This window comes from Oryza brachyantha, chromosome 9, assembly GCF_000231095.2.
Source record: "Oryza brachyantha chromosome 9, ObraRS2, whole genome shotgun sequence".
Lineage (NCBI taxonomy): Eukaryota > Viridiplantae > Streptophyta > Magnoliopsida > Poales > Poaceae > Oryza > Oryza brachyantha.
In genome coordinates, this window is record NC_023171.2 from 12,548,125 (window position 1) to 12,575,692 (window position 27,568).

The 27,568-nt window shown below is 43.0% G+C and overlaps 6 protein-coding genes and 1 long non-coding RNA gene across 9 annotated transcripts; 3 read left to right on the forward strand and 4 right to left on the reverse strand.

The window, feature by feature from the left end:
* Nucleotides 1-1,031: 1,031 nt before the first annotated feature.
* On the reverse strand, nt 1,032-2,895 carry LOC102712934 (cytochrome b561 and DOMON domain-containing protein At3g25290-like). Its single transcript, XM_040527585.1, has 3 exons — nt 2,140-2,895; nt 1,759-2,013; nt 1,032-1,559 (listed from the first exon to the last, which is right to left on the reverse strand). Exons 1-3 carry the CDS (start codon nt 2,797-2,799, stop codon nt 1,257-1,259), a joined length of 1,218 nt encoding a protein of 405 aa, XP_040383519.1. The 5' UTR covers nt 2,800-2,895; the 3' UTR covers nt 1,032-1,256.
* Nucleotides 2,896-6,268: 3,373 nt separating this feature from the next.
* On the forward strand, nt 6,269-7,257 carry LOC102713211 (auxin-induced in root cultures protein 12-like). The gene has a single exon (XM_015841166.2). The coding sequence runs from the start codon at nt 6,269-6,271 to the stop codon at nt 7,037-7,039; it is 771 nt and encodes a 256-aa protein (XP_015696652.2). The 3' UTR covers nt 7,040-7,257.
* Nucleotides 7,258-8,018: 761 nt separating this feature from the next.
* LOC102713492 (60S ribosomal protein L32-1-like) lies at nt 8,019-10,322 on the forward strand. The gene is made up of 4 exons (XM_040527450.1): nt 8,019-8,086; nt 8,209-8,298; nt 9,110-9,291; nt 9,987-10,322. The coding sequence occupies exons 2-4, from the start codon at nt 8,209-8,211 to the stop codon at nt 10,114-10,116; spliced, it is 402 nt and encodes a 133-aa protein (XP_040383384.1). The 5' UTR covers nt 8,019-8,086; the 3' UTR covers nt 10,117-10,322.
* Nucleotides 10,323-11,321: 999 nt separating this feature from the next.
* LOC121055311 lies at nt 11,322-14,262 on the forward strand. Of its 2 annotated transcripts, XR_005812428.1 has the most exons (4): nt 11,323-11,689; nt 12,117-12,248; nt 12,469-14,080; nt 14,172-14,262. It is a non-coding gene; the product is annotated as an uncharacterized LOC121055311 (long non-coding RNA). The 2 variants fall into 2 exon arrangements; XR_005812427.1 differs by having other exon boundaries at nt 11,322-11,689; nt 12,117-14,080.
* Nucleotides 14,263-14,339: 77 nt separating this feature from the next.
* LOC102713769 (transcription factor BHLH089-like) lies at nt 14,340-16,816 on the reverse strand. Of its 2 annotated transcripts, none has more exons than XM_040527442.1 (8): nt 16,101-16,816; nt 15,768-15,980; nt 15,604-15,669; nt 15,443-15,511; nt 15,272-15,346; nt 14,988-15,182; nt 14,810-14,894; nt 14,340-14,711 (listed from the first exon to the last, which is right to left on the reverse strand). In XM_040527442.1, the coding sequence occupies exons 1-8, from the start codon at nt 16,482-16,484 to the stop codon at nt 14,686-14,688; spliced, it is 1,113 nt and encodes a 370-aa protein (XP_040383376.1). In that variant the 5' UTR covers nt 16,485-16,816; the 3' UTR covers nt 14,340-14,685. The 2 variants fall into 2 exon arrangements, with proteins under 2 accessions (XP_040383376.1, XP_040383375.1); XM_040527441.1 differs by having other exon boundaries at nt 14,340-14,714; nt 16,101-16,813.
* Nucleotides 16,817-22,991: 6,175 nt separating this feature from the next.
* On the reverse strand, nt 22,992-24,684 carry LOC102719701 (60S ribosomal protein L32-1). The gene is made up of 4 exons (XM_006660738.3): nt 24,578-24,684; nt 24,392-24,481; nt 23,475-23,656; nt 22,992-23,354 (listed from the first exon to the last, which is right to left on the reverse strand). The coding sequence occupies exons 2-4, from the start codon at nt 24,479-24,481 to the stop codon at nt 23,225-23,227; spliced, it is 402 nt and encodes a 133-aa protein (XP_006660801.1). The 5' UTR covers nt 24,578-24,684; the 3' UTR covers nt 22,992-23,224.
* Nucleotides 24,685-25,081: 397 nt separating this feature from the next.
* LOC102714041 (peptidyl-prolyl cis-trans isomerase FKBP15-1-like) lies at nt 25,082-27,426 on the reverse strand. The gene is made up of 6 exons (XM_006661340.3): nt 27,302-27,426; nt 27,134-27,183; nt 26,095-26,157; nt 25,901-25,991; nt 25,685-25,789; nt 25,082-25,466 (listed from the first exon to the last, which is right to left on the reverse strand). The coding sequence occupies exons 1-6, from the start codon at nt 27,357-27,359 to the stop codon at nt 25,384-25,386; spliced, it is 450 nt and encodes a 149-aa protein (XP_006661403.1). The 5' UTR covers nt 27,360-27,426; the 3' UTR covers nt 25,082-25,383.
* Nucleotides 27,427-27,568: the final 142 nt, after the last annotated feature.

Genomic DNA, 27,568 nt, shown 5'->3' on the forward strand with positions numbered 1-27,568 from the left:
GAAAATGTCACTCCGGAGGTTGCTTTGATCGAATTTCATCATTTCGTTTGCTACATTTCGAGCTGTGGACATCTTGCTTTCTGCATCACAGGGATCATCTCACCCAGCTTTGGCAAAAGTGCATGATCAATCGATCAATGCGGTTCCTACCAGACAATGACCCTGGTCATATTCAAGCACCATCTCAAGCCTGCAATTTCGCTTGCAAACTACACAAGAAAAGACATTCTAGAAACTCAAAAATAAAATTTTACCGTAGTTGAGAAAGTACCAAAAAGTACCATAATTTTAAGAGTAAATCGTGCTACCTTTTGATTCCCCCATAAACCCATAGTGCTAAGGTACCATAAATTATTACTACCTTCGTTTTAAATATATGATGACTTTTGGATATGATATTTAACGGTTTGTCTTATTAAAAAATAGTAATATCATTTACTTTGTTCTGACTTGCTTTAGCATTAAAGGAACTTTAAAACTTTACTTATATATTTTTTTTCAAATTTGCACTAATTTTGATAAGACAAATGGTAAAATAATATATCAAAATCAATAATGCTGTATATTTAAAAACTGAGAGAGTAATAAAAATTGCTGTAAGAGCAGAGTTTACCCTGTTTGTCGGTACAACCTTGCTATACGTACGACTCAGTCGTACGACTTATGTATGACTGTGCCACAGTAACCAATCCTTGAGTTAGCACTCCTACCATATGGGCCCATCAAACAAAGACTGTGTGTACGTATGCATAAGTCTTATGGTTCGGTCGGACGTATAGTATTTTCGTTGTCGGTATCATCCAATAGGTATCATCCAATATTGACAAATTTTCTAAATCTTTTACTAAAACATTATTTTTATCATGGTTCACCGCGCTATATATAGGGCTGACCCCGCTGACGTTTTCAGCTAGCTTGGTGGTACTTCTCACTCTCAGCACCTTAAAGACAATAAACTCTATTAACTCAAATGGTAGCGAGTGGAATTAACTATGTAAGCTTGCATGTAAAATCCAAACACACATAAAGCATACTCACTGTCACTACTCACTACAACTCAATCATCAACCTAATGCCACATATCCATATTGTTCATGGTACAAAAATACGCAGGCCGAAAAAAAAACTGACAATCCCTGAAAACCTATGATCTGCTACAGTACACATCACAAACACACACACACCCAAACACAAACACACACACACACACACACAAAACCAAAGCACTAAATCAAAGAAACCTCAAAAGAATTCAGTCACACAGAGCGCGGCAGGTGGTGGCCATTGGAGGCGTCGCCAAAGGTCTTGCTCTCCGCCCTGCGGCTCTTCGCCACCACGCCCCACGCGACGGCCTCCAGGATCACCGCGGCGAAGCCGAGCACGCAGAGGGCGGCGACGTACGCCGTCCTCCACCGCTGCTCGACGCCGAGGATGGCCATCCCTTTGAAGATGTTGGTGATCCCCAGTATGATCACGGCGTAGCCGACGGTGTGGTGGTACAGGTTCCAGTAGACCCTGTACTTGTGCTCCTTCTTCGGCCTCAAGAACAGCGCAAAAATCTGCACAAATTTCGGTACTTTCTACGGTGATCTCTACTGATACTGATAGTAGAATACTACCGATGAAAAGGGGGTAGAAATGATCTGTCGTCGTCAAGTTGTAACAAAGTTTAGGAATAGTATTCAAGATTGAGTTATTGACAAGAAGAAGGATTTAAGTATTAATTATGAGAATTTTGATGTGTGATGTGATGCTTACTTGTAAGGTGGCAAGAGCAAAGACAGTGATGCCGATGTTGCGGTGGAGTGTGTAGGTGATGCCATTGGACAGGTTGCCGAGGTTGATGCCGGTGGCCCAGCCGGAGACGCCGACGCCGTAGCCGATCAGCTGGCAGGTGACATGGAGGTAGAACCACGCAGGGTCTGCCGATCTGAAGGTCTTGAGGTACCTTGCAAAGATCGCTCCCATGGGCAGCAGGATGCCCCAGCTCACGGCGTTGAGGACTCCATGGATCTTTTCGTGTCCAAGAATGAGAGTCGCGTGAAGGTTTTAGCATGGTGTTTGGTGAGAATTCGTGGTGGTTTGATGGATGGATGGATGGATGGATGGATGGATGGATGGAGGAGAATGTGTGCTCACGTTGCGTTTCTTGGCGATGCTGTCGCCGCCGTCGTCGGAGGAGACGGCGGTGGTGGTTTGTGTTAGTAGGTCCAGCTTCGCCTTGGCGGCGAGGTTGTCGCCGGCCATGGCGTGCGGCGCGGGGACGCCGTCGGTGACGGCGGGCCCGACCTGCCACACCTGGTTCAGCACGCCCGCGCCGCCGAGGGCGGCCAGGCTCAGCCTGCCGAACACCCTGACGCGGCCGTCGCTGCCGAGCTCGGCGGCGAGGTCCAACGCCGGGAACGCGATCGGCCCCGGCTCGCCCAGCGCGTACCCGGAGATGTTGTACGTCCGGACGTCCCACACGCCCGGAGACGACGACGACGACGACGGCACGGCGACGAGCGCCTGCGCCCCGGCCATCCCGTCGCCGGACGGGTTGAGCCCCCACGCCACCCACCCTCCCGGCGCCGCGGGCGCCGCCACGAACGCGACGGACAGCTCCCCGGCCGCGCCGTCGTACGTCCAGTGCACCGACGCGCCGAGCCGCGGCAGGTCGCTGCACGCCGCGTACGCCCTGTTCGCCGAGAACGCCTCGCCCGCGCAGCCCCTCGCCGACGCCGCCGCCGCGTCGTCTTGCGCCGAGGCCGCCATCGCCGCGAGCAGCGGCAGCAGCAGCGCGAGCACCGCCCCCGCCATGCCGTAGCTCAGCCCGCGTCGCCCGTGAGTGACAGTGACAGTGAGTCAGCGAGCTGCAGCCACGGCGAGCTCCGGAGCTCCAGGTTGTTGGTTGGCGCGGCGCGCGCGCGCGGCGGCTTAAAGCGTGGAGGCGAGTGGGAGTGGCGGGGCCGGCTCGATTTGACGAGGTCTTTTGTGAATCTGAATCGAATTATTTTGATCTTTGCAACTTTTTTAAAAATTAAAAACCCACCAAGATCTTGTTTTTAAAATTAAATCTTTCGGCTGCTACATCCGATATGACATGGCAGTATAATGGTGTTCAACGTTTCCAAAAGAAAAACCGGTTGAAATCAGTGAAAATTCAAGGGTTGGATGAGTGGCGAATATTTTGATCGAAGTTTCATATGGTTTTTGAAAAATCAAATTTCAAGCAGTAAATTCGAGCAAAATTTGATGAAAACCGTTGTACCGCCGATGGTTGGGATACAATAGTACTCTCTCTAAATTTTTTTTTTGAAGTTGGCTAGTTCATACATTAGCACATGGAGCGAGTACATTGCAAAGATAAACCCTATTTATAGCGTGACAACGGCAACCTTTCGTAGTAAAATAATCACTAAATACTATCCTACCGTGTCAATTAAATTAGCGTCTAAAAATAAGTTTTTGAGTGGTTTATTTTCTAAATTTAAAAATTAAAATGGTGCAAAAATAAAAGAACTGAATCTGAGGTGGGTGCAATGCAAGTATGCAACCACGATGGAAACTTACGGAAAAAGGAAATACATTATTTACAGAAACTGCAGACTTAACATATGGTTTACGATGGTAAACCGACGAAAAATACTCATTCTGAAACTCCAGCCATGCTGAGGTATAAGTGAATCTCTGAATCGTCCTTCTCAATATATTGTGGACAATCCTGGTGAAGGCAGAAAATGTCATATGTTCAAGCAAGTTTGGGACCGTATAAGTAAAGGGTGATTGTTTAGCTTTAAAAAAAAGACAAACGATACATTTATAAATAAAAAAATAATGTGTAAATAAAAAATTATATATATGTTCTTAGGATTAAAAATACCAAGCTAAAAAACAAACTATCATAGAAAAATATAAAATGATGTTTAAATTTAAAGTTAAAATTTTAAATTTAGACTTACTAGGTCGCCATTCGTGCAACTGTCCACGGAGGACGGGATGTGGTGTGGAGAGCTTCTACCAACCTGAGGCCTAACCACCCGACATACCATCAAGGACCTACTTTATCTCCTATTTCTGCTTTGGAAGTAGTATTTTAGCACACGGGTGTATATACACCCGTTATTTGCATGCCATCTAAATATCTTTAAAAAATATGAAAAAATTTAATAAGATAGTTTAATATGAGTTATATCACTCCAGTAACATGTAAGTTTAAATTTATCTGTTGTAGCAAAAATAACAAAAATAATTATGAATATGCGTATAGTTAGTTTCAGATTTATTTGTTTTTTTGCTACAACTTGTAGAAGTTGAATTTAAACTTGCATATTTGTGGAGTGATATAACTCATATTAATCTATCTTGTCAATTTTTTTCATATTTTTTGATAAAAATTGTTTCCCTTTCTGCTTTGTCCCAGCTCACTCATCAGTCATCAACTCATCAAGCAAAACAAGCCAAATGTAGAGACACTGAATGCAAGTAAATCCTACTATGGGTTTCAGTTCTAATCCACTTCAGCTAGAGATGGTGCCACGTTACATCAATGCTCTGCTGAAGATGCTGAAGCGATCAAGTACTAGAAATAGATGATCATGTGCAGATCTTGCAGAGACCAGTTTGCTCTCTCCCTTTTTCCCCCTTTTTCTTGTGAGTTTGAGAGATACTTGTCATCTTAGATAAAACATGGTCTAAAAAAACTTGTCAAACGGCATATCTGCAAAAAAAATGTATGAATAAAACTTCTACATACTTATTCTTAGTGATCTAAAAGTCAGTGCTAGGACATAAACTTCGATTAAAAAAACCTCAAAATTAACTTTAAATTTAAGGTTAAAAATTCAAATTTCGGCATATAAGCATAAGAAAAAGACTGAGGTGATTAACAAATACATAAGCTTATTGAAGTATTTTATAATACTAATCTATACATATTTTATCGATGCAAATATTTTAAATTTTATTCATTTTCAAATTCTAAAAGATCTACATCAATTTTGTCGATAACTACATATATTATTATGGGACTGGAGGCCGTACCTTGCAAAATGTGTAATGGGCTGTGAATCTGTGATGAGTCTTCAGACTTCAGTTCAGGCCCATGCAGAAAACCAAGGCAGAAACCTACCTGAAAGGCCCATACCATGGCTCATGCTGTTGCAATACTACCTGACATAATAACTGACTAGTTGCGTCATCAACCTGTCAAGGCGACGAACTCCATGGACATACTACTAGCTAGCTTAAATCAAATGGCAGACGCCGGCAAGTGAAGCGAGCTCCATCCAGAATCAAGATTAGCCCTTGATCGCCGTGGTTTACGGGTCAACTTATCAAAGTCCGAGGCGATCTCTCCCAAGCTAGAGGAGGAGTAGGAGGATCATTATTAGCAAAAGCATCATGCATGATGCGTATTGTGTTTCTGGGAGAGGCGACTAATTAACATGTCAGGTTTTCTATGTCCAATTTCTGCCGGATGATTGGACCTCACGTTCGTGTCATGTGGACACGAACACTACGACGGTTTTCACGGATGAACCCGTTCTGAATTTTTATTTGTTTTTTTTTCAGAGATGCAAAAACTTTAATCCAGTTTCAGGCAAAAACTTTAAGTCACTATGGTCATATGGGGAGAGGTAATTCTGGATTTGGAGTACATTTAGGACAGGTAATATGCAGATTTCCGATGATTTTTTACTTGACCATATAATTAAGTTCAGAGCTAGCTAATGTTTTTGAAAATGGACATATGAAGGCTCAGGACTGACTATATATTAACTTTACTCAATAATGTCAAACATCGCCGTATGAGGGATTATTATAATTCTTGCTGCTCCAATTAACATAATAAGCTGACTCTTGAAGTCTGCATAATTATCAAGCATATATGCATATATTTATCTCTGAAATATGCTCAGGTCGTCTCCTGCCTGCAACCTCGACGTGCCTTCACAATTTTTGAAAACATTCTAAAATGCGTGATGGATGAAGCAAGAAGTGGCTGAAAATTTTCGTTGCCATTAATTACACGGCTGCATCAATCTGCAGATGCTTTGAATTTACTTAAATCGGTTTCATTTCTGACCGTTTATCACTAAGTCAACTCCCCAAATGGCCGTGACAAATTTTAAAAACCGGCCGAATTCATTGCACCCAGCTCGATCGTGAGCTCTTCTTCCCGCTATATAAACCGCCCATGCATCCGTCGTTCTTCTCACGGTGCAGTCCACTTCTTCCAAGAAACCGAACTCGTCGGAGATCTCACGCCGGCCACCGTCGTATCCAAATGGCATCACCGGCGACGACGGCGATGCACCTGCTGGCTGTTGTGCTGCTAGCGGCATCGCCGGCGGCGACGAGGGCGGGCGGCGGTAGCGTCTGCGGCGGGGAGAAGTTCCCGGCGGGGGTGAGCTACGCGACGTGCGCCGACCTGCCAGCGCTCGGCGCGACGCTGCACTGGACCTACGACGGCACGGCAGCGACGCTGTCCGTGGCGTTCGTGGCCAGGCCGCCGGCGGCCGGAGGGTGGGTGTCGTGGGCGGTGAACCCCACCGGCGACGGCATGAAGGGCTCGCAGGCGCTCGTCGCCTTCAGGGGCGGCGCCTCCGGCTCCGGCGCCTACGTGGTGAACACGTACAACGTCACCGGGTACCAGCCGTTCCCCGGCGCGTCCACGCCCATCGCGTTCAACGCCACCGGCCTTGCCGCCGACGAGAGCGCCGCCGGGAAGGTGCGGCTCTACGGCAAGCTGCAGCTGCCGCGGGGGATGGAGACGGTGAACCACATCTGGCAGGTCGGGTCCACGGTGACCGGCGGCGTGCCGATGAAGCACGCGTTCGCGCAGGAGAACCTGGACGCCAAGGGCACGCTCTCGCTCACCGGCCACGGCGCGATGGAGCCGGCGCCGGCGCCGGTGGCCGGAGGGCCGTCCGCCGAGGCCGAGAACGTGGTGGCGGCGCCCTCCCCCTCGCCTTCCGGCAAGAATGCGGCAGCGACGTACACGCCGGCTCCGGCGCTGATGATCCTTGCCCTGGCGGGTTTCTTGGCGCTTGTATGATCTCGTGAACGTGGCGTTGACGAAGCTAGCCGACGTAGGAATTGAACTAGTTCTTGGTGATTAATTGTTTCTTCTTCTTCTTCTTCTTTTTGTTGTGATTTTGGCTAGCAATAAGAGAGATTGATCTGTCGTTTGATCAAATTTCCGTAGCATTATGACCACTGTATTAACTGATTAAGACTTGATCTCCCGTCTGAAAGTGTGCTTCTGCGCTTTACACATGGATCAATTTGACTTGCATTAGTAATAAAAATTGGATGAAAATATTCTGAATGATGATCACTTGATCGATCCAATCTGAGTGATTGGAGGAACAATCAATCCTTTTCTCCAGATTCCAGGGCCTTACATAAACAAAGAAGCAAAGCACGTGATGATCTGTTGCCAGATCGCAGGTTCAGTTAAGAACTACGGCAGCTCCCACTTAGGCTTATGTTGCAGTTTGTATCTCCCTGTGTTTAGTTTATAATCTCTAGGTTTACGGAGGGTTAGTTAATTAACTTAGTAGTTATTATTATTAATTACTCTACTGTCTACTCCCGAGTGCGTTAAGATTCGTGCTCGCGCGATCCCCGAGACCCCATGAGCATGCGATGCTGCGAATCCTGTGATAGATCCGCGCCGCCGTCCATCGACAAGATCGCCGTCGCGAATCGCGATGCGCACCGGCCTGCTCGTCCGAGACGTCGCGACCTGCCGGCGCCGGCGCTCCCATTCTACGGCGGCGACGGCGACGCTTCACGGGCTCGCGGCAGCGAACCGACCGAGAGCCCATGTAGTACTAATTATCGCACGGCCCATACAGGCCCATGTACTCACTCGCTCGCCACCACGTGGGCCCACAACTCTATGGCGAGTCGCCGAGGCCCATCCGCGCGAGATGGCGGCGGGCTGCGGCGGCCCATCTTGCGGCAGCCCACCGCCTAGGGTTCTCTTCTCTCGCTGCGATAAGAACCCCCTCCACATCGCGCCGCGGCCGCTCCTTCTCCCCTCCTCCGCCGCCGCCACCCGCCGCCGCTTGCTCGCTCCACCGCAGGGCTCGCAAAGGTAAGGGATACGCACGCTCCGCCTCTCCGCCGCATCGCTTGTTTGTCTCGGACGTGCTCGCTCTGACTCGCTGCGTACGCTGGGTCTCCGCTGCGCGCGCCCATGTGTGTGTGTGTGGGCAGATGGCGGTGCCGTTGCTGACGAAGAAGATCGTGAAGAAGCGGGTGAAGCAGTTCAAGAGGCCGCACAGCGACCGCTACATCGGCCTCAAGGTAACCCTCCCGCCCGCCCGCCCGCCCGCCCCGCTCTCCCTCTTCTAGGTCGCGGAGCAGTGGCTCCCGCTCCTCGTCCACCACTCAGCCGCAGCTTTGGATTCGTTAGCATGACCTAGATTTGGGATCTCATACTTCCTGATCAATGTGCCTCTTTTTTTCCTGTTCTTAGCTTAGTGTTCGATTTAGAGTATTTTTTGTGCAAACTATTTAATCATCTCGGCTTGAGGGGGTGGTATTTGTGCATCAGGAATTAGGGTTCGTCCTACAGATATGATAACGTAGTCGCACCACCTGTAGTCAAGAAAAAGACCAATGCTGTATTGGTTGTGTTGGAAATGGGGAAGTTGTGGTGATGAAGCGTGACTGGTTGTGCAACTGATCATGCCTGTAATGCTTTGTTCTCGGAATCCTGGTTTGCATGCTTACATATTTTGTTTTTGGCTGTTTCAATGATGAACCATGCACGTGCTTCCCCTTGTTACTATAACCTTGTCATTGGCAGTAGTTCGATGAGGAGGCCGGTGCGCACTTAATTGTGAATAACTGATACGACTTAGTGCTACTGATTTGGCGCTGAGGATAACAATACTGTTAAATTCATCTAGTAAAATCACATTGTGCTATGTTGAAATGTGCAACAGTATACGCTATATATGTTCATCTTGATGTGTATATGATACATCTAATGCTGCCCATGAACTTAAAGCATGCAGATCTTTTTCAGTCTTGCATACTAGCCACCTCATGTGTTTTCATTTCTGTTTGTGTGCACACAAGGCCTCATTTTCATCTGTACTATTTTCTGTAGACAAGCTGGCGCAGGCCAAAGGGTATTGACTCGCGTGTTAGGAGAAAGTTCAAGGGATGCACCTTGATGCCCAACATTGGATATGGTTCTGACAAGAAGACAAGGCACTACCTTCCCAACAAGTTCAAGAAGTTTGTAGTGCACAATGTCTCTGAGCTGGAGCTGCTTATGATGCACAACAGGTAATTAGCTTTGTTTTCTTATAGAACTTTGAAGGCTCTACAGTGACTGTAATCATTGTGGAAATTTGATTACAACAGTATTTATATGGAGGATAATGTAGTGTCCTAGTAGGGGGACTCTAGCAAAAAGAGCACAGCACCAGTCATCAACTCAATCACAGTACCAAGGGTCATCATAGAGATCTGAAATTGTAGTCCCCTGGTTATAAATATTTGACATTTATGATAAGATTCGGTGAAACTTTTAAAATGTTGACCATCAATCAATATTATGTTAGAATAAATTTATAAAACACAACGATCTTATAATATTATGGTAGTACTTTTCAAGTCAAACTAAGTGTATATTACCTCTGTTTTTTGGCCCTATGTAGATTTATATGGATGTTAATGAATCTGGACACATATAAAACTTATTCATTGATCCATAGATAAATCTATGTATGATTAAAATATCTTATAATTTGAAACCGGGGGATTATTCTTTTGTTTTGTCTCCAAACTAAACATTTGAGAAATTATTGATGGTGCAAGTTCCAGATGTTTGGCCAAATCTCACCCTAAGTGATGGACCGAATAGAGCATTTTTTTAACATTAGCTATCTCCTTCTGTTGCTCTGGCCAACGCATTTCTTTCAATGATACTTGCGGTCGGTCAATCCCAATGTAATAGCGGCCATGTTTGCTGCAAACAGGACATACTGCGCCGAGATTGCCCACAACGTCTCCACCCGCAAGCGCAAGGAGATCGTCGAGCGTGCTGCGCAGCTGGACATCGTGGTCACCAACAAGCTTGCCAGGCTCCGCAGCCAGGAGGACGAGTAAAATTGTTGGACATCGTGGTCACCAACAATCGTAGGGCAGTGCCTTGGCATCTTAAAATTACCCATTTTGTTACTGCTAGATTTCCTGTCTGGACATCATTTTGCTGCGATTTCTCTTGTGACCTTAAAACCGGTCTAGTTTTATAGATTTTGGAACACTTGGGTGTTGTTATCTTCTCTCCTATAATGAATTATTATCGTATCAAATGAGTGCACGACAAAATCGTCGTCATGTCAACTGCGTACAGTGCAGACTACAGTACATCACTTGGGAACTGTACACGGTTTGGACCCAACCCAAGTTAACAGAACAGCACACGTACACGGCTCAAGAACACACCAGGTCGTTTTTTGATGAATCGTCACAGCAACCGAGGCCACAGCAAATGCTTGCACCCCATTGGTCATTTCCCCGTCCATCATCCTAGGGACCATGCTTGTGGAGCTTGGCGCATTGCGACAAGTCTGGAATTTGATTGCCCTGAAACTATCATCCCCGATGTGAACTTATCTCTGCCTCCCTTCGAACAAAGAAATCTTAGTTCAGTTCGAATGAAAATTTCATAAAGTTTACTTGCTTATGAACACATTCATCTAACGAGGCAAATTAAGACATTGCGCATCCCTTTCAATGGGCAAATTAGGTCGGTGTTTATAGGGTTTAACTTGTGATGTCTACACAAACTTTACCCACATGTTGCGTTAAAAGTTACGCTAGTACTCCGTAGATTAGTAGATATGTACGTATAGGTCTTCCATGTCATTGAAAAAAGTTTCTAGCACGCTTAACTCCATATATCCTAAGTTATGATATATAAATATAGAGTACTGCTATACATTACGTCTTATAAATATAGAGTATTGCTATATCATTGTATGTCTTATGTACGACTAGAAACATATTCAATCAAAAGAGTGGCTATTAATATGCACTGCAGCCGTTGATTATCCTAGTCGTACAATAAGATCGTGATAAATATATTTATTTTATTCTAAAATATAAGTATCCTTAGATTTAAATCATGTACCAAAATAGCAATACTCATCATTTATCATTGTCTATTGACAATTCCTCTTATTTTATCCCTCCCATTTCATTCTTATTTATTCCTCGTTTACTAATATGTTTACTAATATGATATTTTTTCTTTCAAATTTAATCTCTGATGCCTATATTTTGGGAAGAAAAAGGGCACCGGTTTGGATGACGATGGAGAAACCGACCACGTGGCCCAAACTCGACAGTTTCACGTGGATAAGATGGGCAGCAGCGGCTTGGCCGTCGCCGTTCATCGGTTGCTTGCTTTGCGCCCATCCACGCAATCCATCCATGGCGGCCTTTGCTTGGGGGCTTGATGTAACAGTTAGCGCTCGCACACATGGGAGGCGACCCTCGATCCGAATTCTCCCCTCATCCATGAGCGCGATCTCGTGGACCGAATCCGCGACAACGCTGCCCTAACGCGAAACCCCCCAAACCCTACGCCGTCTCGCGGGGAGAGTTTAGCCAGCTCTCATGGGATTTGATCAGATCGGCTCGACGGCAGCCGTCGCCGTCGCCGTCGTCTGAATCCGTATTGAAATCATTCCGTTTCAGCCATCATTGCTCTCTATCCACCGCGCTCTCTCCGCTTTGATTCTTCTTTTTTTTTTTCGTCCCCCTTAATTTAATTTAATTTTCGGCTTAATCTGTTCGTTTTGCTTATATTTATAATCCAAAATTAAAATCATCAATCTTAAATTTAGAATATATTTTAGATTTTTATAATACTTTATTCTGCGGCTTTAATTTTAGGTCGTCGAGAACATATATATATATATATATATATATATATAAGTTTTATTTTTAAATTATTTTTATTTGTGAATATGTTGAAAAAACAAACTATTATCCTGTTCTATCCCTAGCTCGGTAGCTCCATTGTTTGATTGGATTGTTTGGTAGGAGTTAAATGGTAATTTCATATATCTCCTAATATTTTTTTTGATATGCTCTTGCAGGGCATGCGTACGTTCATCTATATGGATTATGATGGATTCACGGATCGCTGACATGATGTGATAGCTAGGTTTCATTGGATCGAGACCAGGGCCATTCAGATCTAGCGCACAGTGATCGCTCATCACCGATCGGTTTGCTACAGTTTTCCTCCATGTGTTTAATTTAATGGTTCATATATATATATATATATATATTCATAAATATTATTACACGATAATACGATATCCACACGGCTATGTGCATCACGTGATGCAGAGGTCGGGATAATTTTAATTTCATCGTATTTATTTAAAAATAATTGCTCATATGGTAGCTGCCGCGACATCTGAATATCAAGGTCATCTTTTTCAGTCCAACTCATTCGCAGCCGCAATGAGGGAGATGTTGGGGGAAGAAACGAGACCACTGTTCATCGGTGCAATGCAAAGCTGTTTCGAGCGGAGGCAATGGAGCGTGAGAAGACCAAACACCCAATCGTTTTGTTCACCACGCATTCGCCATGATTGCGAGCTTGCTTAGGGTTGTGTTTGTGAGCCACAGCAACATGGGGTGGAATCATTCATGGATGGATGGATGAAACTCTGAAAGCGCAGTGGATATACATGCATTTTGGAGGGCATCACATGATCAGGCAAAATTCGGCAGGCGATGGCGATGCTCACTGCACCCTGCCTCTTTGCATCCTGAGGGTCTGAGACTGTGTGATGGCTTCACCAAATTAATTATTTAATTAGGGATTATGGCCTTGTCAGGTGACAGTCAGCCTGGTGATGATGAGCGATTGCAGTTGTAATTGAATTGAGCTAAGGAGCTGGCTCCCTGATGAGCAGTGTTGCAGTGATGAACCAAACAGTTCTGCAGATTGCATCATAGACTGATAGCTTTCTGATCAGAGTAAGCCTAATATCACCAAATGTGGTAGATGCAGACAGATATCAAGTGGGAAATGACCTGGCTTAAGTAGGCAGGTCTAGTTAGTATCAATGAACATGGTAAACAGAGATGATTATTAATAAGTGGAAGGTGACATGAATTATATTTGGAACTGTGCTGAACGATGAGCTTTGAATAATATGAAAGCTGACTGAACTTACAGCAAATTTCAGTCAGCTATTGCTTATGCAAGCACAGGTTTGCAGGAAGATCAGAATTTTATTTTATTGTTTTACAAGAATTGGACCTAGCACCTTTGAGTATCACATCAAGTTATTCTTGTAAGAAAGGACGACTTCAATCTCCAAGTCTTTGATACAGTGTTACCATTATGCATTTCCAGTACTAATACTACATAAGATCTTGTCATGAGCTGTATACCATCTAGCTATCAATTTTCAACAGCCTGTCCATTGCTCAGACAGGACAAATTTTACACAAGTAGTACTACAAAATAAATGGATTTCTCCAGGGGAGTAAGAAACGGAGCTGACAGCGACAGGAAACCTAACTACATAATCAGTAAAATTTCCATCGTTCTTTCAAAGTTACCTGTATAAATTAGGCACAGGAATAGGTAGACACCAAAGCCTGAACCTGACACTGACACTACAAAAGAATTTCAGTGTAATCTAGGAAATTTAGAAGACTGGAGACCTGCTCCAGTAAAAGGAGAATTACCAAAATTGAATGAATGGACAAGGAAGTGATGATCTGGTGGTTTCATTTTGCTTCAGTGTGGTTGGGAGGGAGTAGAAAAATGTGCAGTGAAACCTTGTCAGAATTGGAGATGATTCAGTTGCGGCATGGACGACGGCAGCACGGTGAGTACCACGAAATGAGATCCAGGCCAGCAGGCAGCGAAGGAAAAAAAGCGATGGCTAACCTGCCAAACTTAGGAGACAACGACGGCCGTTTTTGTTTGTGCGCAAATCAAGACATGAAAGATGAATCGATTGGAACCATTTGCCTATGCAGATGAAATTGCCGGTGTGAGCTGGCTGAAAGGGAAATGTGTTGGCTGTCCATGGTGAGTTTAAACCCTTCTCAGTTATGTAACCTGAAATTAAGCTTTCTCCACCGATTGGATATAAAGTTTTTTACATTTTTATCATCTGCAGATTTGCAGGCTGACATAAGTCCACTTCAGTAATTATGTTGTCTTGGGGAAAAACCAGTCCTGCAATATTCATGGCAGCTCAATTGCAGCAAATCACTCATTATCTTCCAAAAGTAAGATAAACAAAGCCCTTAGTGGAGGACAAGATAGAGTGGAGAAAAGGCATTACTGACATGTTGAAATATCACATACGTTTTTCATTTCAAGACAAAAATCAACAGTACAAAGTATCATTGGCAATACCAGGCTATTACCAGCCAGCTAGCTCTTGCATGCTAGAAGAGAGAAATGGTGCTTGTAATATTTGCACCATATCTAGTACATATCCTACCATTTTGTAGATTTTATCTTCTCATAAATATGGGAAGAATCAAGTAGCCGTACATCCAGCATATGAAAAATGAATCAGTTTCCCTCAGGCCTAAATTTTTTTTAAGACTGTTAGCTTAGGAGCTTCACTTGCCACAGGTTCATGCTTTCTATGTACAGAATCCTTGGCAGTTATCGCTGATCCTCTAGAACTCGACCTCTGTGTGATCTGCTGCTGCTTGTAACTCAATTTGTTAATTATCAGTCTTATCATATTTAACAAGGCATGCAAATGCAATACAAGTGAACATCAACATCAATTATACGAACCATCGAAATCCGGCGCAGAAACTGCATCCTCCTGGCTTTGCTCATCGTTATAATGGAATCCATTATCCTCCCATAGATCCCTTTGCTGAAAAGAAAGGATAAAGGCGACACTGTTATCATACTATGCATACTAAACACTATTTGTTTCGTAGATTGCAAGCTTTTAGGCAGCAATCACCTGCTTCTGAAAAGCATACTGTGTGTGCTCTGCGTGGGGTAGAGCTGTGTTTGCCAGATCCAGGGTACACTGGTTTTCCATGGTACCAAGACCAAATGACTGGAAGAAATCTGCTTGGTCACAGAATGGAAAAGCTGCACCAGCACTTTCCAGTGGGAAGACAGAATTCAACGTAGTGCCACAGGGTTGGAACATCTGAGTTTTACAAAGGAAATTTGCATGGTTAGTTGCAGATTGTTAACAGGCCAGAAGCATGCGAAAATGAGATTATGATTCAAGCTCACATCTTTCTGTAAGAGTGTGGACAGGTTGCTGAAGTCAAGCTGCGGATTCACAGTGGCGAGCTTCATGGACAGGAACTGAAAGGGTGCCAAAATGTTAGGATCAGAATTTTCGAACTCTGACGAAGCAACATGAGTTCAGAGCCAAATGTTGGCGGTGTCCTAAGTCCTAACCTCGACTTGCTGCTGCAACGATTGCACATAGTTTATGATCTCATCAAGCATGAGTGCCTTACCAACCACCTGCAAACATGATTTTCTTCAGATTAGCTAACATATTGGTACAAACTGAAACTTTGGCATAACAGTTTCATCGCTCAGGAATTCTATGATACCTTGTTGCATCCAGGCACCAGGTCCTGAAGCACTTTCATCCTCTGGCTAATCTTCTCTCTTCTAACCTATTAAGCAACAAAGAACAGTGTGAATTTCTCCACTCAACCTCAAAATTGGAGCTCAAAATGGCATGAACTAGTGGAATCTCAGTGTGTTATGTTACCCTCTCTGCAAGGCTGTGGCTGTCAGTTGCCTGGCCTCGCCTTGCCCGGACATGGACGTAGTCCTTCGGCGGCTCGGCGGCCGGCTTGGAGTTCTTCCCCTTGCTCTGCTTCTGAGCTCTGTCTCCGACCGAGCCATCGCTGGCTGCTTCTTCCACCTTGGGCTTCACCTCCGTCTTGCATTTCTTGGAGTCCGGCAGCTTCCCCTCCCCCACCTGCAAACCGAAATGGAGCGAGACGTCTTTAGAATGAGAGGCGGCGCGTCAAGAACAGCGGTGGATCAGTCACTCTCCATGGAGGAACTCGCTCCGGCGAAGCTTTTAGCTCCCACCCACCTTGCACGGGCCGCTGCCGGTGCCGTTGCCGTTCAAGATGGCGTCCTTGTCCTTCCCGGCACCGGCGCTCGCCGGCGCCTTCCTCTTCCTGGCATTGGCGGCGCCGCCACCGGCGTGCGCCCACGCCGGGTCGGACACCGACGACCCTTCCCGCGACCCGCCGCGCTCCCCGTTCCCCGCCGCCGCCGCCGCCACCCCGGGTAGCCCGAAGAGCGCACCACCTCCTCCGCCCCCGCCGCACATCCTCGCCGCCCGCTCCGCGAACCCGGGCCCGCCGCAGAGCGTCTCCAAGAAACCACCGCCACCGCCGGCGTCCAGCACCCCGAGGTCAAGCCCCGCCGCGGCGGCGCTCATCAGCAGGCCAGAAACGTAGTCACCGTCCATCGAACACCCCCAAGAAACCGCAAAGAATTGCGCGAGAAGCAAGAGGCCGCAGGAGGAGGAGTGGATGGATTTGGGAGAAAAGCTCGCGAGCGACACGATAGGTAGGTGGAGGTGGTGGTGGTGGAGAGGTCGGCTTATATAGGCGCGGCCTCCACCGGCGCGGCGCGGCGCGGACGGATGGATGGATGCTTGCGGCGGCGGGTTACCACCACCGCGTTTACTGCCTCTCTCTCTCTCTCTCTCTCTCTCTCGCGCGCGCGCGCGCGCTGCGAGCTACCTGCAGCTGCAGGGTCAAAGGCGAGCTGTGTCGCTGCGTGTGGCGGCCGTGGCAGCAAGCAAAGGCTGGAAGAAAGCTCGGTTTTTTGCACGGCGACGCGGCGGCAATCTCCCGGGATTTTTGGCTGCGATAGCGGCGATTTCTTTTGGGGGAGAAAACGGATGGAATGAAATGTATTAGGGTAATGGTTAATTATGTTTTTTAAATACTAGATCCGGTTATGTTTGTTGGACGTTTTAGACAAACAGAGTTTAGCTTGCTTTCTTTGTAATTTTTTGGTCTAAACGTTATTTGTTTGTGTCTGGAGAGAGTATCCTATAGAAAAGTTGTCTTAAAACCATAAATAAATATAGCCGGTCATCTTTTGGCTTACCAAAAAATAAGCGAGATAATTAAACAATAATTTATTGGTATATATATATATATATATATATATGCATGCATGCATGTTGTCGGTGCTCTAAAAATAATAGTGGAAAAATAAAGTACGATGAAAAAACTTTAAAATTAATTTCTAAAATATATCTAATTATATATTTAATGAAATTAATTTGGTACAGTAGATATTAGTATATTTTTTATAAGATTTAGCCCAAACTAAAAGTGGCGTGTAATATTAAGCGGAGAGAGTTACTGATAACTGCTAGCTAACCAGGCAGTGGTCAATCTGTCCGCTACTGGGGTTTACATTGGATTGGGTTAAGGTAAGATCAGCTGATCCGAGTGTCTTAATTCTGACTTCTGAGTACTGAAACATACTCCCTGAAAAACTGTCTGAATTTTATGAGGAACTGGTCTTCAGATTAGTTTTGTTCCTTCGAGATGAGCTTGTCTGAATTCTGAAACATAATCCCTGAAGAACTGTCTGGATTTCATGAGCAAAGGAGAAACTGTCTGAATTTCATGGGCAAAGGAGAGAATTCTCTAGCCTTCTGAATGAAGGCTTTAGAAGGTTCAGATACCCAGAAATAGTCTGAATTTTCATCTCAGAAATTAAAAAAAATTGTCTGAATTTGTCAGAAATGGGGAAATTAATACATAATTCTGGATTTTGCCTGAGCAAATGAAAGAATTCTCTAACCTTCTGAATGAAGGTTTAGCGTCTGAATGTCATCATAAATGAGAGGTTTTTGCATAGAGAAGCTTTTCAATCCCTTGCTCTGAACAAAATTTGATAAATACTTACAGTTTTACTACACTGCACTGATGAACTTTTTATTTCTGTAACCATAGGAGGCTGGAAATTTAATCAACAATCACTCATAGCTCCCATGCAGAGGTCTCTTATCTGAACAGTTCTAGGCTGCAGACAGTGACGGATCAATGCACAGGCAATTCAACAAGAAGGCCAAGACAAACTTTGCCCTGTGCTGTGCCATCTCCGGCGATGAACACGCACAAGTAAACAAAATTAAATGGGGCCGTGGCCATCCTGTGATTGATCGTCAAACTTGTGCCTGCAAAATATTTAGTGCCTCCTTCCTGGACTACTAGTACTACCACTGAAGATTTTTGGAAGATTTCTGCTTGTATTAAAATGGGACCTGAAACACATGCAGAGAGGGGGTTGGCTGGATCTGCACTGACTGCAGTGCATTACAAGTTGATGTTCTACTAGAGTTTTCTGAAGAGACAGAGATAAAATCTTTTGGGGCAATATGCACCGTACATGTATGCATTGCTATGTTCAAAGTATGTGCTATGTTCGAATTCCGAGAAATAAGCTATACTCACTCCGTCAAAAAAACAACTTTTCTATTTTTGTGTAGAGTATTTAACCATCTATCTTATTTGAAAAAAATTTTAAAATTTTTTAAAAAATAGTCACATATAAAATACTATTTATGTTTTATCATCTAACAAAGATAAAATAAAATAGTAAACTTTTTTAATAAAACGAAGATTAAATATTATATCTAAAAACTGAAAAGTTGATTTGTTTTGGGACAGAGAGCAGTTTGGATGAACATGCCACGGAGTCCCTTGGGTTAAAGTAATGGACCTTCTCGTTCTGGCAAAACTTCGTAAATCCTATGGTAAAATTTAAATTCTAGAGTTTAATTTGGTGTTGATTTTAAGGTTTTCCCATCTAATTTGTTTTGTAACATTTGTTTTCGAATGATAGGAATATGCACGTAAAAGTTAACCATAAATTCGCTTATGCTTATTTTAAACGAAAGTTACGAAACGATAAGGCTGGATGTTGTTTTATCAGGTAGCATATCTATACTCTTTAACTTAAAAAATTGAGGGGCGGTGATGAGCGTAAATCTATCACCCCATCGATAAATCCCCAAAATTCTCATATGAAACCATTAACTATCCTATCTCTAAACCATACATTACAAAATGGAGCCTAATTTTACTAGTAAAAATTTGACAACCAAAAACTCTAATTAATCTTAAAATTAAACTACAAAATTTAAAATATATTTCCTGCTCGTCATATGTACATGTGATTTTTTTTTAATTCTTTAACGATATACAGACATTTCGCTAGTATAGTTAAGATAAGTTAAATTTATCCTCAAAAGGAACTTAGTTAAATTTGACTATTACTGCGGTTTGGAACTTGTACGTTTTGGGTATACGTAAATGATATAGGGAGGTTTGCCCTATCTAATATTGTTCTTGTGTGTTTTTTAAGAAAAACAGTAATAAGGTATTGTTTAGTTGCCAAAAAATTTTGGCAAAAGGGTTATGTCGAACGTTTGACGGATGCCGGAAAGGGTTTTTGGACACAAATGAAAAACAAATTTTACAGCACGCCTGGAAACCGCAAGACGAATCTTTTGAGTCTAATTAATCCGTCATTAGCACATGTGGATTACTGTAACACTTATGGCTAATCATTGACTAATTAGGTTCAAAACATTTGTCTCACCATTTCCCTCATAACTGTGCAATTAGATTTTATTTTCATCTGTGTTTAATGCTCTATTTAAGTGTTCAAAAATTCGATGTTATGTTTTTGGAAAATTCTAGAATAACTAAACAAGGTTAAAGTTCGGTTATTTGGGGCCTGCATTTTGTTGGAATTCAACCCTAAAAGCTAGTGCATACACACACATATTTAATAGTCAAAGCGTGTGTCCACATATGTTAAGGCCAATTTTAATGGAAGTTTCATGGGCAATAAATGAGTGTCATATAGACATTTTTGATGATGTGACAAAGTATTAATGAAGAGATGCGAAATGAGTTTCATTGAGATGAAACCTTATATGCACTGTTACCTAGACAGCTTGTATCTTGCATGTAACCTAGAAAACAACCATGGATGAGCTATGCATTGAGAGGGGAGTGTTTTATTCTAGTTTCAAACTTTTTAGATGACATGTTACTATAGATAATCGTGTTTATGAAACTTATATTGAGTATGGCCTAAGTTAAAAGAAGTTATATTTAGCTAATTTTAATTTTATATATTCTAATTGACCATTTCAACTATTTACTGCTTTTATGTATAATGTGTATTTTTATTTATTTCTAGCATGGGTTTGTACTTTGTACTCTCTGAGACCAAAAATATAATTTTATTTTATTTTATATACACTCTTTAAAATATACCTTGATTATTAATTTCTTTTTCATGATGCATTATCAACAACTATACATTAACAACGTGTGAAAGTATTCTGACATACGAATCTAACAGTGTCATGTATTTGATGCTAAACATTGTATTTTAACTATTAGTCAAAACTGATAGACAAGGACGCCCAATATTTTTGGACAAACGCAGTACACCGAATTACTCCGATTTCATGATTGTTGAAAGATACTAAATACATTTACATGATGGAGACTCACCGGCTGAGATGTTTAATGCTTGCAAGATCATTGGTTTATGATTTATGAAGTACTACCTCGTCCCAAAAAAATAAATTTATTTTTTGATTTTTTATCTAATGTTGACCATCCGTTTTGTTTGAAAATTTTCAAAAAAACTTAAAAAAATTAGTCACACATAAAGTACTATTTATATTTTACCATCTAATGACAATAAAAATATTAATCGCAAAAAAATTCAAATGAGATAAAGAGTCAACATTATATTTAAAAACTGAAAAAAAAACTTATTTTGGTACATAGAGAAGCAGCTATGTACGCTTCAAAATAAGCACAATAGAGCTTACTTAAAATAAAGGTACCCATATAGTACCCTCCATGAACCATAAAAATCTGTACATCACATAATTAAAACCTTACTCCATACATTCCCCAAGAGTACTACCATCTCTTTCTCTCTCTGTCTACAGAGGAGACAAGAGGGCACAAGAACACTTACCAAGTTAAACAAAAACATCTAGTACAGAGCAGAGTACCAAATGCAGTGGATTTAGCTCCCCTACTTGCTAAGGAATGACTTCTGTGGCAGCATGTATGTTCAGCTAATTGCATGCTTCTTACTCTAATTACATCACCCTCGATGCTGATGCTGCTGCTGCGTGTCACATGCAACGCTGCATTCGTTAAGCAACCAAAGAAAATTGATGAAAAAAGAAGAGGAATAATAAGAACCATGCGAACCATCCAGCTCTGAACTGAAGTCATGAGACAATTCAGACCAGACTGGCAGAAGCAGGAGTAGCTTAGCTCACCGTCACCGGTCCGGCCGTTCGCCGGAGGTGGTGTCGCCGGCGCCGGCGCCGGCGGAGGAGGATATAGTGGTTGGTGTACACGGGCAACCAGCTCAGCTGGACAGCAACAACAGCTGCTGCAAATTGGACTGACACTAGCTAGTAGGTGTATAGGTGAAGCAAACACGGCATTCTAATTAAACTTGTTTAAGAATTGATACAGGTAGTAGTAGTAGTAGTAATTACTGTATTAGGATGCTTAATCATTCAACGGTATTGACTAACTAACCGTGTAGCAGAATCCAATGTCTGCTGTTCTTGAGAGTTTTTTTTTTCTAATCAAGTAGCCTTGCAAGGAGGTTGGGTTCAGTGCTCAATAATTCCAGTTTCATCAGGGAAGGGTAGGAGAAATTATGGCCATCAATTTGGGCAGCCTCTAGATCTCTCTTTCCTGCAGGTCTTGCAAACTGCAGCTTAATAACTTTCCATGCAAGTTGTGGCAGACAGAAAGCAGTGTCTTCAGCAAATGGCTCTAGTGTCATAAGTGATAAGTTCATGACAGCAGTGGTTTGTTACTACCAACCTTGTGTGCCTTGCCAAATAAAATTGTGTTTTCTTCATCTGGTTTTTGTCCCTTAATTCTGCCATTGCTGTTGGTTTAGAGGTTGTTGGATCTGAACCAACAGCTTGAAAGTTTGGTGGATCTGAGCTAACAGCAGAACAAGAGGTTGCTAATTCTGAATTTTCAGTGCCAATGTGCAATTTTCTGTGAAATTCTGAAATGAGTAGTAGGCAGTTGAGACAACATATTTTAAAGAGATAAAAGAGAAAAGAGAAAGAAGTAGGCTACTAATTTGTAACTAGCTACAGAACTGGCTCTAAGATGCAGTGTATGTATGATATGTGAGACCGTGTATTAATATTTTATAGCTAAATATTGTATGAATTAACTATTAGATTGACTATAGATAAATCGTAGTTAGTAGTTGGCTATACTATTAAACTCGCTCTTAACCAAAAATTATGAGGTCCTTAACGTCTTGTCATGGGTTACACGTTACTGCCATAGGTCGAAGAGTTGGAAAACCGAGAGGGCAAAGAGACTTGATTTACACGAGTTCTGAATTGGCTGCTGCTAGAATAGAGTACAGGTTCCAAGACATGAACCGAGAAGGTTACTGTTCTTTGCAGCACACTCAACTGAAATTTTATTCTGGGAGAACGCTGGGCATGTTCTCTCGATTGCAAGCATGCTGAAGTGACATCATGGATATGCCAACCAGATGATCACTGACATCATGGATATGCATTGTATGTTTGAGACAACCAGATGATCACTGTAAACACTAGTAGTAGATGAATCACTTAATAATTGCGGTCAGCATGACAAATTAGCATTGTCTGTCAAGGCTATCTAAGAGTGCTCGTGCTGCTTCACTGGTTGAAATTTCAGGTGACACTGCACGTCCCAACTTCCAATTGGCAGACAAACATGAACCTGAACTTGAAATATCCTCGTGTTGCGCATAGTGCATCAAATCTTAAATTACATCACTCAACAAATCCAAAATTGCATCACTCAACAAATCCAAAATTGCATCAATCCATATAGTCAGTATCATAAATAATTGCAAAAGGAAAGGAAAGTGACATACCGTGCATGCAAGTGTATTTTTTTTCAACATTCATTTAACATGGTCATTTTCTTTCACGTCAAAACTGCTATACTTGAAATAGTAATATGACAATCATACATTGCCACAGTCAAATCATTCCAGATAGCAAATTGCATAAGAATATTCGGATCCTGATGCAAACAAAAAGATAGAACAATATTCATGATGCGCAAGTCTTCTACATGCAAACTCAGTCCAAGATAACTACTCATCCTCCTGGCTGCGAAGCCTAGCAAGCTTGTTGGTGACAACAATGTCAAGCTGTGCAGCACGCTCCACGATCTCCTTGCGCTTCTTTGTGGACACATTGTGAGCAATTTCGGCACAATATGTCCTGTTTGCAGAAAGAAACAAGTATTAGCAAATACTTGATTAAGAAACTCAATATACCACTGAACTTAGGAAATGGATGCTCTCGGAATCAACCACTGTGATGAAGATCAAAGTTGCATACCTGTTGTGCATCATAAGCAGCTCCAGCTCTGAGACGTTGTGCACGACAAACTTCTTGAACTTGTTGGGCAGGTAATGCCTGGTCTTCTTGTCAGAACCATACCCAATGTTGGGCATCAAGGTGCATCCCTTGAACTTTCTCCTGACACGTGAGTCGATACCCTTTGGCCTGCGCCAGCTTGTCTACACATAACAGCAGAAATAGATTATTACACATCAGATTGCTGCTTCAGAACAAAATAGCATGAAGGTATCAAGAAAAAGACCACCAAACTATGATGAGGAGAATCCAACACATAACAGATAACAAGCTGTGGTGTGTCAATGATCAAGTGTACTGAATCCTTGTTACGGAGTTCTTGCTTAGCAAATGTTATGCAAGTGTGCCAAACAACCAATATGGTGTGAATTATACCCAAACAAATTCCATAGCTTCATAACAAACTACGAGTATTTTCAGAAAATTATACATACTAATTGAATGCAGCATTGAATTTTACAGCTATCTAAATGCTATTATGTGGCCCTATGAAGTGAGTTTGAAGTGGAGACCAATTACATTTCTGATTTTGAGCTCACGACAGGCAAGACATACAACATGGACTACCTAGAAACTTAACATAGCCACAGCCATATTGCAAATTTCATGCAATTATGAACTATCACAGTGCAATATACTAATCCAGTGATACACTTACCTGCCGGAACGAACACAGAGCATTGCAGTTAATTGCACAACCAAATCATCAACTCTATCCTGGCTTAGTGGCTACACGTATACTACAATTCTACAGTCATCAGGCAGCTTCGCAACAAGGCAGAACGACCTAATGGTGGAAGCAAACGAAATTGGATCACCACGTATCAACGAGCGAAGCTAAAAATGGCGAAAACCAACGGCGACGGCGAGCTGCAAACCTTGAGGCCGATGTAGCGGTCGCTGTGCGGCCTCTTGAACTGCTTCACCCGCTTCTTCACGATCTTCTTCGTCAGCAGCGGCACCGCCATCTGCACGCGAACCCCGTGTTTCCCAGATGTGAGAACGACGGCAGCCAAACAACGGAAGCAGTACGAGGATCTGTGACGAGACACGTCGTTTGGTACCTTCGACTGGCCGGGGCAGCTGCGGCGTGGCGGCGACGGCGACGGCGGCGGCGGCGGCGGCGGCGGCGTGGAGGCGTTGGCGAGGAGAGAAGGTTTCTTATACCACTTGGAACCCTAGAGGCGGCGGCGGCAGCGCAAGTTGTGATGGGCCTTCACGGCCCTGAAAAGCTAAGGCCCATCTACGATTTGAAATTTGAAATTGAGAATTCAAGTCGAATTTGACCAAGATGAAGGATAGTGCAGCAGTAGATTGAAGAAAATTTAAGCAAATCATAGCATTTTGTTTGCCTCTCGTTGCTGTAAATGTATTCCTTGTTTTTGTCTTTGATACTACTTTTCGAGCCTCATGTTTGAAATGTCTCGGGATTAGTTTGGATATGATCATCTGGGATTATTTCTGCTTGTATTTGTAAGTGAACTACGGATGCTATAGCAAACTGATCGTAGCAAAATCAGTACAGGAACAATCTTTACAAGTTATAGTCATCTTCGAAACAAAAACGAGCGTAACACAAATCTACCACAGAGCCGACCAACTGACATTCTTGTTCTTGAAACAAAAGATGATTCATAAGATCATGCGATTGTTCAGAAAGATAAAGGGGCTAATAGTTAGGTCAAGCCTTTATGTTATAAAATGTAGTAGCAGACAAAGTCATGGTAAAAAAAATAAAAGCACAAAAGTTCATTTCTCTATGAGATCTGAATTTGGAATGAATGCATTGGCACAACTAGAGTACATGTTCCACGCATTCATCTATTTGATTCGACAACTAGACTTTGTTCTGATGCGTAAGATAGGCTATCTAAAGCTCGCTGTCATCTGATTTGCTGGATGGTTCACCATTGACAGCAACAAGCTCTGTGTCAAAAATGAGAGTTGCTCCACCTACAGACCATAAGATAACAAGATCAGATCAGACATCTGTAGTGAAAATGTCCTGATTAGAAATAGAAAGCATTACAGCAGTTCCCGCAGATAATGTCACCAATTGCTATATAGTATGATAAGTTCATAACTACTATATAAAAATTCTCTTGAAATATGGGTATTCTAACTTGACAGCAAGGTAAGCTCAAGGAAACAAGGAGCACAAAATTGCATACCAGGAATGGTTGGTGGTGATCCTTGAGCACCATAGCCGAGCTTTGAAGGGATCTTCAGCTTCCTCTTCTCACCAACACACATGCCCAAAAGTCCCTGATCCCATCCTACATAAGTGGAGTACATAAATTTTTAGATAGGCAATGGAGCATACAAATTTAAACAATACAAAAATTAATTGAAGTAGCTAGCTATCGATTGGGGCCATAACTAATCACCTTTAATCACTTGGCCAGTGCCCAGCTCAAATTCAATTGGGTCGCCCCTTTCAAAGCTAGAGTCAAAAACTGTTCCATCAGTAAGTTTTCCCTGTAAATAAATGATAAGAGGACAAGTGAGCAACAGACTTCATAAATAAACTGATGTCACTAATAAAAATGAAACAGGCCATAGAGTGGAATATCAAACTTACACGGTAGTGAACTTTAACTCTGTCGCCTTTGTGAGCTTGAATGCTGCAGGATTCTGGCTTGTGCTGCAAGAGATAACAAGGTCACAACACAGCTATATGAATATATGAGCTATTGAGCCCAATAAAATAAAGAGATAAAAATGAAGGTAACATACGATATGAAAATTATCTAAATTTTATATGGCACCTCAGTTTGAGATCCAGAGTATTGGAAGATCCATTTTGTAAAAGGCTATTGTTTTCTCCAAGCATCCAAATAAATACAAATGCATATTCTTATGAACCCCCGATGTTTTTCCATGGGAAGGCTGTTCTAACTCTGAAGATATATATTTTGTGGACTATGGAGCAACCCTTAGATTTTTGGTTTAGTATTTTTTTTCCTATAAGAATGACAGAAGCATTTTTTGTAGCAGCAATATTTCGCATTATCCTATAGTAGAGAATAAATTTATGTCCAAAGTTACAGGTTCAAGATGACGTGTCCCTTGCAGAAAGGGTATGCCCTATGTAGTTGCTCCTGTGATTTTTTAAAGCTGGATGGAAAATAGAACAGAGGACCTAAAGCCCCAAAACATCTATACAGGCAAAGCAAAAATCATTTCGCCTGTGATATAATTCTGGTATCAAATAAAATGTACTGTAAATGCGATAGAAGGCTAAAATTTCCTAAAGGAAAACCTTAAGCAGGTCAAGCTTGAACTTTATAAAATCAGGGTAACATCAGCCCTATCAATTAGTGCCTAAATTTTCTACCTTCCTCAGCGCATTTTTCATCCAATGGGAAAACTGCAGATTCAAATGTGAATCCAGCTGAATCAGGCGAACTCGCACGTCTAAGAACACTAGCCCTCACAAATTTTTGCGCCCCTAAAACTACCTCCGTGCAAATCGAACATGATCTCATACTATGCACGAACCCTACAAAAACCCAAAATCGTGGGCCAGCGATTCTAGCAACCACTCGGGTCGAGCCCATCCAGCCCAAAAAGGATACAGTTCTTGACACCCGCAACTGAGGCGAGAGGAAATGGGGTACCTTGACGCCGATCTGGAGCTCCGTCACGTCGCCGGATTTCTTGGCGGAGGCTGCAAGACGGACAGGGAAGGAGTCAGGACTAGCCAGATGGGCTCAGAGAGGGGCGCCAACTGGGGAGGAGGACTCGGTAGATCGACCCCCCCCCCCCCCCCGGGCGAGCCTACTTACCGACGAGAAGTAGCAGTGCGGCCGCCGCGGCGGCCAGAAGAGGATGCGGTTTCGCCATGGCTGCTGCTACTGGATCTTCGCGAGGAGGGAGACGACGACCCGTGCGTGTAAGTTGGAGTAACTGCTTAACGAGCGGCAAGGCGGCCCATTTTATACTTGAGATGTCTAAATTGATCTCTCAAATATATCTCCAAGAGGTTTTTAAAAGCATTTCTAATATTTACACATGCCTAAAATTAACTCATTTATACCGTAAATTTGAGAGAA